At 38.4% G+C, this 15,361-nt stretch overlaps 1 protein-coding gene across 11 annotated transcripts in view; it reads left to right on the top strand.

Moving 5' to 3' along the window:
• Positions 1-12,461, top strand: part of LOC128026419 (calcium-activated potassium channel subunit alpha-1) — a 256,870-nt gene extending 244,409 nt beyond the window's left edge. For 7 of the 11 annotated variants that reach the window (XM_052613533.1, XM_052613536.1, XM_052613534.1 and 4 more), the window contains 6 exons: positions 1,167-1,297; positions 3,503-3,697; positions 4,795-4,913; positions 5,813-6,034; positions 7,328-7,356; positions 8,914-12,461. In XM_052613533.1, the coding sequence (XP_052469493.1) occupies positions 1,167-1,297; positions 3,503-3,697; positions 4,795-4,913; positions 5,813-6,034; positions 7,328-7,356; positions 8,914-9,065 (848 nt within the window). In that variant the 3' untranslated portion in view covers positions 9,066-12,461. The remainder of the gene's footprint in view (positions 1-1,166; positions 1,298-3,502; positions 3,698-4,794; positions 4,914-5,812; positions 6,035-7,327; positions 7,357-8,913) is intronic. The other 4 variants (XM_052613540.1, XM_052613538.1, XM_052613539.1 and 1 more) reach the window with 1 other exon arrangement.
• Positions 12,462-15,361: the final 2,900 nt, after the last annotated feature.

Here is a 15,361-nt window from a genome sequence, read left to right as displayed (position 1 = left end):
TTTAAGGATTTTTTTTTCTTTCTTTCTCAGAGCATCACTAGGCCTTTGATCATGCGAGTCTGTCCTTGTGGCTGTTTCCATAGCATCTCCCTGCAGTTCAATTCTTTGGCCCGGGCTCCTTTTCATCAGCGGCCTGTCTGAAAGACTGACATTTCTCTTCCTTAGCTCACAGGAAGTTTGGGAAGAAATCAAATTAGAAAAAAATAAAAACCAACAACTATCAAACCTTGCTTTAAGCTGTTTATTTGTATTTATTTATTTTTGGTGCTGGCCCTAATCTCTGAAGCATAGATTTTGAAAGGGGGTGAAACAAAGACTGTTGTGTGGGGCTGTGTTCAAACCAAGTGGGATTTCAGGGCATTGTCTCTGTACGTTGGCCGCTGAGACCATACACAATAGCCTCAAAGCAATCTGACTGCTTCTGCCCAACTAAAGATATCAATGTTTAAAAATGGATTTGTGTTTTCAGAAACGTAGAACTATCTTTTTTGATGCAACACAAAAAGAGAAATGTCAAAGAATTATACTAGCCACTCTTCTCCATGCAAATTCGATGAATAGTGATTGAGGATTTTAAGTTTAAAAAAGGATCCAACAGCTTAATAAAAGCAGTTCACAAGTCTTGTATCGTGTATTCCACATCATTTGATGTCATACAGTAGCTGTATGTGAAACAAAGAGTAATTAAAGTCTTTATTTACTAATGATCTGACCCCTCTAATGATTCGTTAACCACTCTGACTGAATTATTGAGTCCGTGAACAGGATCGGTTCGATTTTTTTTTACAAACTATTCATATCAGTTTTGTGGAGTGATGATTCATTTAAAGGATCTGACTCAAAAGAACAATCCAGACATTGCAACTTCTCTCAGAAACAGATTTTTTTTTTTCTTTTATGTGAACTATCACTTCTAAGATATTCAGATTCAAGTTAGATCCAAATTTTTGAGTACTGCAGTGTACAGATATCAATATTTCAACCTATATTAATCTCCAGAATGCATGCCCACTGATGTGCATGCAGTTTGTTTGTTTTTTTGCTCATTGTTTATTTGACATCATTAACCCGTTTATTGCTGGATGGTGAGACACGCCACTTCACCCTTTGAAGGACATTAGTTGACTCTTCTTCACAGTTGTAAAACGTCTCTCTCTGTACTGCAGTGAATGACTCCAACGTTCAGTTTTTGGACCAAGACGACGATGACGACCCAGATACGGAGCTGTATCTGACCCAGCCGTTTGCCTGCGGTACTGCGTTCGCCATCAGCGTGTTGGACTCCCTGATGAGTGCGGTGAGTTAGTGGCTAAACAGCTGCCACATTGACACCTATTCACTGATTTGAATAGATTGGCTTACATAAATCCATTAAACAAATAATCCTCGCAGAATAAGTCGATTCAGATCCTTTCATTGTGTGAAGGATCCTTCATATTATATACTAGGCTTCAGGTGATCTTTTCGTTCGTATTCAAAAGCAGCCAGTGATTTGGTGAACAAAGCAAGCTGTCAAAAGGTGCACAGTCATTTCTCTCCCATCAAGGCATGTCATATAGAATTACATGAAGGCATGTTTCACTGCTAATCCTTTGAAATAATGTATAGAAAAGAGACATCCTCCGGCTGTGCAGTGCTTTAGATGTAGGGCTCAGGCGTTACCACCAGGCAGAGGTTGGTAAATGAAGTGCCACATTGATCAGACAGCACTGTCAGCAGCATTGACATCAAAAGGAAAGTTGTTGCCAAGACTCCTCATATAATGTGTCATGAAATGAACTTTCAAGAGTCTTATTAGATCTTTTAACAAGGTAAGTGCTCAAGTTTTCTTTAATGGCATGCCTTGACACGCAGAGGTGGGCTGCTATGGGGTCCAAGAGCTCTAATCTACTAACAATGTCATCTTGGGTAGATTGGGAAAGATACTTTTTGCCCCCTTTTCCTCCTTCCTCCCCCCTCACCAACTATGACCGCTACTATCCCCTTATCTATATGATGGCTTAATTCCAGTACCTTTCACTTTGAGTGAAGCTAGAACAAAGCAGCCTTCAAGTGCATTTCACTGTGGACAAAGGTGAAGCCTGCTAATAGACAGCTCTCATCCATCATTGGGCTGAATGCTGCTGTCAGGGGCCCGGAGAGGTGTCACTCTAGTGCAGGCTTGCGGTGACACAGCCCTCTGGTGCTCACACAAATGACCTTGTGATCTTGGTGGAAAATTTTATTTTTGTACTGTAATCATTTGACAACTTTATCATCACTGACACTGAAGAACATTTGATGGACAAGATACAGCATGGTCTACAAGTCAGAAACCACTTTAAAAGTCAAGGATACAGAATCTGATTTAAACTTGAAATTAATGTAAAGTTTTAGGATTATTAAACTGTTAGAAAGTTTGGATTCTGATTTTTTTATTTTTATTAATACTTTTATTCAGTGTAGACACATTAAATTGATCAAAAGTGACAGTAAAGAAAAAAATAAGCAGCACAAATGTTTTCAACATTGATAAAAAGAAATGTTTCTTGAGCAGCAAATCAGTATATAGAATGATTTCTGAAAGTTCACATGACACTGAAAATTCAGCTTTGACATCACAGGAATAAATTACATTTCTAAATATATTAAAACAGAAAACTATTAATCCATTTAAAAAAATATTGCTGACCTCAGACATTAAAAGTTAGTGCATAAAGATTATGAGGTGAAGTGAATAATAAAAATCTAAGAATTATTTTTATATATATATATATATATATATATATATATATATATATATATATATATATATATATATATATATATATATATATATATATATATATATATATTTTGCAATTTCCGCAAGCATATTAAAAAACACAACAGTTTTCAACAATAACGTGCTGTGTAGATGACTTACAAATGATATGGTCTGTTACTGATTATAAATTACATTTAGTAAATTGTAGTTAGTAACATAATCTAGGTTATTTGTAGGCCACTATTTAAAATGTGACATTGACCGTGTTAACAATGCAGGATTACACAGCGCTTCATGTTTAAAACATATAAACATATTATCATTAAAGCAAACATTTTCAACTATTCGTCTATAAAATAAAAAAAGAACTTTCACTAATGGTCTCAGACTTTAGGACCCCGCTATACAAGACAAATGTCCCCAACTTGTTGTGTTATGAGATCTATTCTTCATTGTATGTAATCTGCAATTAGCTGCAATAATGATAATTAAAATGTCCTCGTGTGCAAAACGCTCCCCTGTTAAGAGTGGCTGGTGTTACCAAAATGAATGTGCGTGGGGAGGAGACGACGATGACAACAACAACAACAACTGGCGTAATTACATTCCTGTGTCTCTTCCCTTCCCAGGGAGTGAAATGAGAAGAGACGGATCAGGGTCTAGATAACAGTGCTCGGGACAGCTCCAAAATCCTGTCTGTCCTCAGTTGTGATTCTAATGACACTCACGTCCGGATCTACTTCTTTATCTTGGCAGACATACTTCAATGATAATATCCTCACCCTGATCCGGACGCTGGTCACAGGAGGCGCCACTCCGGAGCTGGAGGGCCTGCTAGCTGAGGAGAACGCGCTGAGAGGTGGCTACAGCACGCCGCAGACGCTGGCTAACAGGGACAGGTGTCGGGTCGCCCAGCTGGCCCTCTACGATGGGCCCTTCGCAGACTTGGGGGTAAGTGGGCAGTTAAGAGGAGCTGACATGTTTTGGCACTTTCCCAAACAGGGCTCATTCCCTGTCTGGGGTCTCCCCTGCCCACTAATGCAAGTGAACCAGCTGAACATGCGAAGTCTGGGGGTAAAAAGTAATGCAGCATTAAATCTTTCATGGTATTTCTACTGTATTATATCCAGTGTTATCTAGATTACTTAAAAATTATGGTCCTTTACTGATTATAAATTACATGTAAATTACATTACAAGTAAATTGTGGTTTATAACATAATCTGGATTACACATATTAAGTAGTGTATTCCAGGGTTTCCCATACATTCATTAATTTGTGGCGGCCCGCCACAATATCAATGCTGACTGCCACGGATTGATTCCGATTTTTAAACTATTTAATATGGGTACAATTGTATTTTACTGCATGCTGCTTGCTCCCTCCCTCTCACAAACTGACAACGGAGGCACGCGCGACTAGCCCCTCCTCTTCAAACACAATCTGAATCAAAACATGAGCATGCATTAGGTAGAGGATGGATTGTTGCCGATGCTTAATGCTTATTCCCCCAGCGAAGATTCCAGAATCAATCTGCAGTTGAATGGTTAGTAATGAACTTCCAGTATTAATGATTAGTGGACGTCACTGGATATGATGAAGTCAAAGTATTTCACAGCTATGAGTCAGCAGTGTTTAGTAACTTGCATAAATATTGGTCTGTATAATAAGAGGTATGTTCATTTAGAAAGGAACATTTTACATTTAAAATAAAAAATAAACTGGAATGAAAAAATACATTATTAATAATTTACTCTCATTGTGTGAATACAATGTAATCCATAAAAAAAGTACCTGGAATCTGATTATGAGCATTTTAAAATGTAATATAATTGAATTAAAAGTAATTAATTTGGGGTTCTGATTACTTTATCAAGATTAGTTTTTCTCAGTTACTACCCAGCACGGACTGTATCGAAGTAAAAATGAATGAGGCAAACAACAGCTGCTCTTACACTCAAGTTGGCTCTGTCATGCCTGAAATAAGCATATAATGATCTGAATGTTATGAATGAACGATTAAAGCACTATGGTGTGTTCTTTTTCAGGATGGCGGTTGCTACGGAGACTTGTTTTGTAAAGCATTAAAAACATACAACATGCTGTGCTTTGGGATCTATAGATTGCGCGATGCACATTTAAGTACACCAGGCCAGTGCACAAAAAGGTAAGCTGTCCTTTTGACCTATTAACCTCATTATTTCACTCAGCCTATAATCCAGCTTCACTGCTGGGAAATAAAAATGAAGCCCACATTAATGTAAATCCAGTTCCAACACCTAGTAAGGTGTGAGCTCCCTACCTAGGCAGCTTTCTGTAGGATCACAGCTGATAAAATGTAACACTAATTTATGCTTGCTTGTAAGATAAATAAATATTCAAAAGGACAAAATTAAAAAGGAAGTCGGAATGTTTTTTTTTTTTTTTTCAAAGAAATTAATACTTTTATTGAAATGCTGTTTTCATCAACTTTCTTCATCAAAGAATCCTGAAAAAAGGAGCATCAGAGTTATTTTTCTAGCAGCAAATCAGCATATTAAAATTATTTCTGAAGGATCATGCGACACTGAACACCGGAGTAATGAATTGATCACAGGAATAAATTGTTTTAGAAATGTTATATATAAAAAAAATTTGCCTAATTATATTTCACAATATTACAGTTTTGCTGCAGCCTTTATGAAGAGATTTCTTTCAAAAGCATTTAAAAAAAGAAAAGTGTACTATAGTGTGCCTTATTTAATTACAATCTAAGGCACTGTCACGTCTCCTTCATGATTAAAGCAACCCCATAGTTCAGTGAATATTTAAGCCATTTTAACCATTTTTAAGCATGATTTTAATCAGTAGTGATCTTTTTTCAATGTTGTTTTTTTTTGTTCAATTTTAAGTGCACTATGAATTACTATTATTAGAATCCCGCTTTTAGCTTAGCCACATGCTAATATTTGAATATTGACTAATAACTGATTAGTCATGAAATTATACACTTCACCTATAAATCTGTTTAATATTGTTCTGCAAAGGGCAAAATGGCATCTTAACACTACTTGAACGTGTGTGCAGGTATGTCATCACAAACCCACCTTATGAGTTTGAGCTGGTGCCCACGGACCTGATCTTCTGTCTGATGCAGTTTGACCACAATGCGGGCCAGTCCCGAGTGAGCCTGTCCCACTCCTCCCATTCCTCTCATTCATCCAGCAAGAAGAGCTCGTCTGTTCACATCCCCGCCACCAATCGGCAGAACCGCAGCAGCAAAGCACGTGAAGCCCGTGACAAACAGAAGTAAGTTGGCCTTCATTTCTCTAACCCAGCAGAGTGAGTGTATGTGTGTGTTTGTTCACTTCTGTGGGTTTAGCACACCTTGTACAGAAAGGATGCTGTGTGTGTGTGTGTGTTTGTTCTCAGCCTTCCATGTTCTGTTTGTGTGAGTTTGCTTCATTGTTATATGCATGTGGCCCTTGCCTTGACCACACATAGAACTTTGACCATTTGATCATTGCTTCATCGCCAGTGCACCATAACCAGAAACATGTCTGCATATTGCACACAATCAACCTGTGAGCTTTTGTAAATAAACTAGATGTCTTCATCTCATAGTCTGCACCAGTTTAGATTTGTTACAGCACGGCATTCTATTAGGAATTGTAAATGTATGTATTAAAAATAATTGCAGAAAAGTCCCTTGCAGACCTCAAGAACTGTTTATTCAATATTTATTATCAAGCTAAATAATGTTCCAGAAATAGAGGCAGAATTTTTCATCAGCTTTTGTGTATAGGTGATATAGATGATTTTGGACGTTATTCCAAATATAAGAGTAAGGGAACAGCATTAATTAATGAATTCCTGTTTGTCTAATCATTATGTCTGTGTGTGTAAGAACTGCAGATTGCATCATCATGTTTTTAGTCTGTGTTAGTGGCTTATTTTCAGTTATGCTCTAGTCATTTTTTTTTTATGTTTCAGGTAGGGTTTAGAGACATTATCATAGCATAAATGGTTTCACGCCATCCCTACATGCCCTGCAAGAGCAGAAAATCCTATGGTGTGTATTTTTGTAGAAGCTTTGGATAATTTAAGTGTGGATCTTTACAAATTTCCACCTTTGAAAACTGTATCTTCTACATATTCAATCTTCACGAAGCTGCTGTTGAGACTTTTCTCCAGAATGGAGGTGCTGCAAGGTATTGTGGGATGTTGTAAAACCCTGCATTGATTTCAAGTGCCTGTTAACATACATACCTAAAAGTTGTCATTCAAAAAGTTAGTTTGGAAGATATTGAAAATGACAATTAGAGAGTAGGTTACATTAGTTAATATCTGATATCTTTATTATTTTTTTTTTGTAAGATCCATCATAATCTTTAATACTGATTGAGCTAAATAGTTTGTAGTCATAAATTCTGAATTAGCATTGACAACATTTAATTTAGATTTTTATAAGACTGATTTCTCGTTAGTGTAAAAAAAAAAACAGAATAAAAATGTAACGATATGATGTCAGTTATTCTGTTTGATAACTGTTATTTGCCTTAAACACTGTAAAACTTACATAGACCACTTTTTTTTCTAAAGTGCAACAAGGATGAATAGAATGGGCCCAGGTATGCAAGTTAATGATTCTGCATGATAAAGCACCTGTTGTGGGATCTTTTAATCATAACTTTGTCCTTTGTGGAGCACTGTTATGAGAGAGGATTTAGATTTTACTTTCCTATGAAATCATGCTTACTTTTCACCTTCGCTGCTACTGCCTCAGTCTTGTCATGCTCAGGACCGTCCCAGCATTGCATGTGGTCGACTATCATCCTCTCGCTACCCTCTGTCCATCTGATAGGTTCCAGTGATCTCTCTCTCAGTAATCCCCCTCGACTTGTTTGAACTCCTCTTGTTCATTTACCTCTCATTAGGGTTTTATTTCTTTTCCTTTTTCTTTCTTTCCTTCTTTAAGACAAACTGCATTGTGTGAGATGTCAGTGTGTATGCACATTGTTCCTTCATGTAGGTTTAAATCAATATGTATTTGTTTAGCTTACATAATTCTAATAAGGTATTTGGAAAATAATAAAATCTTATTCAGAGTTGTTTTCAAAGCCATTCAAATCCAATTCTATAATATAATTAATAAAAATCTGAAATTTGATCAAATTACATATTTAAAATAATTAAATTGACTATTAATTATTATTACAATCTGTAATTATTATATTTTGACATTTTATATAGTATTTGTTCAAAGTATCGCCTGTGTCGCTAATTATTAATGATGCATTGGTGGCTTTTGTCATATTTGCCACTTTGCGTTGTGCCTAAAACATAGTTTTTAATTTAAGAAAGACCTCTTGTGACTTATGGCTGCATTAATCCAAAGAAAAAAAAATAAAAATGTAGATTCGGTCTGTTAAAAGTTCCCCACTCAATCCAAGCAAAAGTGGTTTCACATTCCGCACTCAGCTGAAATTCACCTCAGATATCCGTGTGAGAGAGGGGAGCCATGATGAGAGTCCCTGTGCTGCTGAAATTGGCTCTTTTAACCCTTGCGGGGCCAGAGGATGTCTTGGGGCAATGTAAGTGCCAGCATCAGTAGTGAACTCAGGGGAACGAAGCGAGGTGGCTGACTCCTTGCACCACCTCAGGCAGAGATCCACTTACATCAAACGACTGCGCCGTGACACTCTTCCCCCACGGCTCGTCGCAGCCTGACACTCCAAGGTGTGCAGCACATTTCAAGTTGGAGGAATATGTGGAAAAATGTTGGAGTGCTGGAAAATGACACTGCCTAGGAGAAAGTAAATGTGATGAGGACAGATGCTGGCCCTATCCATGGCTTGAGTCCTCATAGGACACCTTTCCGAATAAAACCCCTGATTTCAGAGAACCGGTCGTGTGATAACATGCTCAAATACACAGCACGATACAATCATTTATATTTGGCTACAGTACGTACCGTGCTGCCTCATGAAATCAGTAATAGGTCCAACAATGTGCGTTTCACCCTGTCTCCTGAATTTGAAATCAAGTTCATGTACTGTATAAAGAGAGAAAGAGTGTGTGGGAATTGATTTTATTTTTTAATAGAGAAGCATGATCCTGCATTAAAGATCTGATATTAACGCTGAGTTTCTCGTCTTCTGCTTCTCTCCTGCATGGCTGTCTCACAGAAAAGAGATGGTTTACAGATGAAGCAGAAAACGCATACCCAAGGAACATTCAAATCAAGCCCATGAGCACTCACATGGCCAACCAAGTCAATCAATACAAATCCACTAGCAGTCTGATTCCACCCATCCGAGAAGTCGAAGATGAATGCTGAACGAATCCCCGGCCTTTACCATTATGGAGGGATTTGGGTCATCCTGCTGTAAAAGATGAGCGCTAATCGTGAAACCATGACTGAGATGATGGCGACATATTGTTCTTCCCTTGTTCAACTCAAGGGTTTGAAGCGATTGAGAACTGGAAGGGACTTCCTGTGTGTATACCTTTAATGTTACTTCCGTACTTTTATATATGTAAACATAGTGATGTACATAATGACAATCAAGTAAGGATTGTACAGCCCCTAGCACTTTTTAAAATTGTTAACAGGCAAACAAAAAAAGAGAGAAAAAAAAAAGTACTTCCTGTGATTCACTGCAATATTTCACCTCTGCCGTGACCTGACTCCATGCAGAGGGTGTTGTAATGGAGGATGAGGGTCACTGTCGTTCACGTCATCCAAACATTACCCAAAGATCAGTCCTGCCGATTGAGTTACGTATCCATCGTCAATTTAATTTTGCACTACCGCCTAATAACTCTAACACTGCTCATAGAAGAGTCGAAGCTTTCCCTCAGTTCTCCTCCAGGCTGTGGCTGTTTTTTTCAAGGAAACGAGTGTTTGCGTGACTCTTTTCACGCATGGTGTGTGCTGAAGGCTGCCTGATGTAACCTGAACTTAGAGCTCTGGAGAGGATGCCCATTTTCATCCCTACAGACGGTTTAGGCACATATACACGTGGAAATGTTTGTTTTACCTAATGCAAATGGCCGTCCCCAACGTAGCTCTTCGGAATTGGCAATACATTGAGGATATGCACTACTTCTGTTGATGTCTTTCCATCATTTATACTTCTGGTGTGGGAAACTGTCTGTGATAGAGGATTATAACATGTTTGTGTGCATCTGCGGCTCTGCTATTTATAAGACTGAATGAAACACTACTCTAACCTGCTGATAATTCAACATTGGTTGAGCTTTAACGCCGAGAAAATAAAATACATATACACATTTAAAAATGCCACATATTGCAAAAAGTGGGCATCATTGGTTCCTCCTTTGGGTCTAGCCACTGCCTGACACCGTGTTGGCACAGGGGCGGAAAAGTGCTTGGATGTTCCCTGTGACCGACTGTGATGCCTTATACTCTAGAGCAAAAGCTCAATCATAATGTTCAATTATCAGCCAAAGATGTAACTTGTAATACTCTTGCTGTGGACTGAATGGATTTGAACGTCACTCACTTACACGACTATGTTGTACCTTCAAGTAGAACGTATATATTGATACAAATGTTTCACAGTCCTTTGAACGTTGCTGCAAGTGCTCTGTCAGATTTATACATAAGTACATACTTATTTTTTATCCATGAGCTAATCATTTTGTACTTATTTTTATACATATCAGAGAACTTTATTTCTAAATGTATCTTAATATCACGTAACATCAATCGAGATCATTCAAAGATTTGTGAACCCGAGTCAGAAAGGTACAATCTCAGCTTACCATATGAAGTGCTCTTTGATACTTACACGGGCTGCTTTGAAGGACCTCGAGCTCTACTAAAACAACCTATATGCTTTCATTTTCATAAGCTAACTGAGGTGAAAACCAATATTGAATGACTGATGACACGATGTTGATCCTCAGACAGACATGAATCTGCTCTTTCCGTAACGAGTCATAGTAATATTAGCGATGTTTGACCTAAATTAGGTCTCTGTAAAGAGAAGAGCGTGCTGAAGTACTTGAAGCAAATGCAATGCGATCAGATTCAGCAGTGAACTAATAAGATTATAGAGGCAAGAATAGAGACATTAGCACTCATCCATCCATTGAGCAAAAGAATATAAATGTTATAAATTTGCCCGTTCTAATCCACATTTAATTTCTCAAAGGCTCTCAGCTTTGTTTGCCAACTGGACAATTAGGATTGGGTTTTTCTCAATTGTGATTACATTGGTGTTGCACTTTGTAGCAAGTAGATTTCTTAAAAAGATAATACCAATGTGAGTAACTGTATGTTCAATTGGATTGTCTACGTACTTGCTAGCCTAAAATATATATATATATATATATTGAGCTAAAAAGAATCCATTAGAGTTAAAGGTCCAATTTATAGATTTCTTTTCTTTTATGTAGGGTCCTTTCCTTGTAACAAACTACATTACAAGAAAGGCTGATGGCACAGTCAAGACAGCAGGTTTCATTTAATGACAAAAGTGTAGATGCATGTTGAAACAAGCAGAAAGCAAACTAGCGCTGAGGATTATTAACCATCAGGTTTTTACATTCCAATTCAATGTTACTATCACGTATAGTTTGAAAATATCGGTTGTTTGTTTACAGATCTTTCTTTTTCAAAATCACATACTCAGGTAGTGATCATGATGACAAAACTACAAAGCTGACGTACATTTTTTCTTTTACCTTCCGTAGGCCTGATGAAAGTTTGAGGTGATTCTGATATTTCTTTTCCACTGCAACGAATGTGCAGTGTTTTATCATTCAATTAATTTGTACATCTTTGAAGAAACTACAGTGTACACATATCAGAGTTTCTACAGTGCCATGAAATGTGTCCATCTGCCAGCATCAGTCAGTCATTGGTCAGTAATACTTGATGAATCTCATGGCATCTAATACTGGCATGGAGAACATCCAAGCCACCCTTGCCTCCATGCCAGCACAGTGCCAGGCAGTGCATGAAGACCAAAGGAGGAACACCGTAAGACCCACTTGAGCGAAAAGTGGCATTCAAATGGGCATACAACACTTGTGCCTGTGCAAGCTGCTGAAATCCTAGCACCTTGGTTATAGATATTGTACAAGTAAAAAATAAAAAATAAAAAAAACTATTTAAAAAAAAAAAAAATGGGGGGGGGGAGCAATGACTGAAAGATGCTGGGTAGAACTGACTATGATGTTTAGTTTGTCACCTGTCAATGTATTCAAAAGTGTTTAATTAAAGCAACATATAAAGCAACCTTACTGATGTACTATGTAATAGCTATGTAATACACAACTCATATTTTGGCTATTCTATTCTATTGTAAAAGAGATTTAAGTTTTTGAAACTGTATAAAGCAATTACACTGTAACAGAATAAATACTCGGAGGGAATCAAGTCTTAACATGCTTAACTTGAACAAGGATTACTGTATTGTTTCTGTCTTTTCTTCCACTTCAATAAATAATTGAAACATCCATCCATCCATGTAATCATTAGCATATTCATTGCAGGAAAATGGGGTTTCTCATAGCAGAATGACTGATTTGGATACCAGATGTGAAGGAATGGATGGTGCTGAGCTGATCTACCTGACTCTGTCAAATATAACCTGCTGATAAAACATACCGTCTTGTACAAAACAAAAAAAGATTGTACATAAATTGTACATGGTTTCTTTTTTGTATTTTCTGAAATTAAAATCGATGTATTTGTGTTCTACAGGTGACTGGTATATTGCGTCCTTACTTCATTTACACTACATTTGATCGAAAACTGTTTTTCATTAAAAACACACATCATGGACAAATGGACATTGTTACAGTCCGAAGATATGTGGAGGGGGGAAACAGGATGTACGGGGCGCAGGGAACACATCTGATCATATTTAAAGAGGAATGTTTAATGACAAATTACTCCTCTCACATTTGAACTATTCCACATATCGTCTACTTAAGAATGTGTAGATAAACACTTTTCACTGTGCGCCTCTCAACCTGATTACAGTGCTCCCCGGTTTCAGTCTCAAAAAATGACTGATTAAACCTTGTTTTATATAAAGATATTAGTCTGGTCTTACGTGGCTTGTTCTTTTTAAAACTAAAGATCTGAGATCGACTTACCAAGCCGAAATAAAAAGAGGAGGAAGTAGAACAGATGTCGGCTGCGCTCCTGATTTGTAGGCTGATAAGGGTGGCACCCTGTAGGTTTAAATTTATGGCTTGTTAGTAAGGACTGGCTCCTTTGTGAGATGTTTTCAAAATGATTGATTTACAATAAAGTGGCTCCCTGTGTGTGCACGCAGGCTGAACTGATTCAGATCGATTCCAGTCAAATTGATTGATCAGCCATTTAACTTGGCAGTATGTTTACTGAACGAAACCATGCAAGACCTATTCTCCCAGTCTCTAGCAATAAAGCAGAAACAAGCCACACATCACAAACAAAAACAACCACGTCTTCACCATTTCTACTGCTTCAGATTCTGGTTAAATAAAATGTGTGTAAATAGCAATAAAATAAACAATACCACTATAAATCATCTTTTAACTACAAAAAAAATTGTTTGGTATATGGAAGAACCACAAGTAAAAGATTGAATCAAATGTGAAATTTTGAAGTAGACAAGCTGAAATACTTTTTTTTTTTTATTATTGTATAAAACACGCCAATGATCTGTTGAAATTTATATATAAATCTAGCAATAATCCAGCAATAAGCCAACAATTTGTAATACACAAGCTCGCTCCCATCCGTTTGACCTCTCTCCATCTCCCTTTCCTGCTCCCAAGCCCTCATCTCTTTTCCAAGACAAAGCACTCTTGTTTCCAGCCCACAAATCATCCCGCCGTGGACACTTCATGCTGTCCTTTGGATAATTGTGAATGAAAACAGCCCCCTACATTCTCACCTTGGGATGTAGTGGCCCCATCATGCCGCTTATTAACGATTTTACACGGTGAGTCACGGCTCCAGGCCTGTCAGTACGCCAGTAATATTTACTGTCTGACACATGGGCTGTAGGGGGAGAGATTGGGAAGAAGGTGGAGGGGTGGGGGGTGGACGGGCTGATTACACCCATCCACCAGACAGTGTCCTCATCCCTGAATCCTTTTGAAAATATACTGGTATACTGGAACATCTTGGGTGCTGCTGTAAGGTTGCTTATTGTGAATTAAAGCATAACGTTATTGAAATGCAGAGATGGGGTTCAGAGGTTCGTTTCATCTGAGCTGAAGCTACGACAATCAAAGTCGACGAGGTCGGGCGTAGGTGGGCATTTTCCCACATTAATACATTCGAGTAGCCATTATGGGCCATTTAGCAAATCAATGGGCGCTAAAATCAAAAACAATTTTCTGGGTGGATTGTCAGTTGAGTAAATGAAAGTGAGAAATTCGTAATATTGAACACTTAATCAATGTGTTGCACACTTGATGGGGTTTGTTTTCAACATGACAATTCTCAAAACTATTATTCAAGTCAGAGTCACCGCTATTGACTCAGAACGGCATCTCTACTGGAGTCCTTCACGTGTCTCAGACGGACAGCAGTCAGAGGGGGAGGAGCTGTCACCGTGGCAACAGACCCCCGTCCACGGCGACCCCCTGGAGTCACATTCAACATCATCTTTAGGAGCCCTCCAAGGCCCTGGCTTGGCTGTGATAATAGTTTCCATGACGATGCGGCATGCTCAGTGCATCAGTGCCAGCTCAGATAAACAGTGATCCTTTACAAAAACAAGAAGGTCATTACAGCAGCTTGTCAAATCAATGCTGAGAGTGTCCCGGCTGATTAAGCCATCCTCTCTCAGCTCTGACACCGTGTCAATAGTGCCGCGCCGTCTGAACACGGCCAGATGATTGGAGTGAAATGCCCATCAGTCAGAGAGCTGAGCCGGACTAATGATTCCCTGTGCTGCCTATTAGAGCTACATGACAACTCAATCCTGCACTAGAGAGAGAGAGAGAGAGAGAGAGAGAGAGAGACGAGCGAAAGGAAAACAGTGACCTTGTTGCATTATTTGAAGCTGAATTAAATTGGCAGCAGCAGTTAATCTTTACCTGAGGCGATTAACAGAATTTAAGAGGAACAACAAAAGCATGGCGCATTTGCCATTTTGGCTTTCTCTTACTGACATTTTAATTTCCTTCTCCATCCATTCTTCTGGAAGATGATGATTTATCATTAAGGCAACAGGAGAGAGGGGAGGACATCTACATCATAAATCGCTAGCATAAAATATGCACTCGGTTCGCTCTTTTAATTTGTTTTAGCATGGCCCTGTGGTGAGATTTGTGTAAGCCTCATCCAATTGACTTCTCCATTTTGTCAGCTGGGATTCATGCCCCTGCGCCCCGCTGGTGACTGCAATGCTGAGCAGGTGGAATCGAATGGTGACGGGCAAATGTGTGCGATCAGATAGCTGGAATTAAGCGCTCTCACTTGGGTGCTGCCTAATTGCGTCGTGTTAATAGAACACACTTAAACTCACTAATCTTGATTTACTTTCTATCAGACAACAACATTTAGATTGAGCATGCACACAAAAGTCAATGGTCTCTTGCAGGTTCAACTGTTCTGGAACAGTGTTGTAAATACAACTGAACCACTGATTTCTA

This window comes from Carassius gibelio, chromosome A13 (assembly GCF_023724105.1).
Source record: "Carassius gibelio isolate Cgi1373 ecotype wild population from Czech Republic chromosome A13, carGib1.2-hapl.c, whole genome shotgun sequence".
NCBI classification, from domain to species: Eukaryota; Metazoa; Chordata; class Actinopteri; order Cypriniformes; family Cyprinidae; genus Carassius; species Carassius gibelio.
Note: the sequence above shows the minus strand (reverse complement) of the source record. Positions and strands in the feature narration are given on the sequence as shown.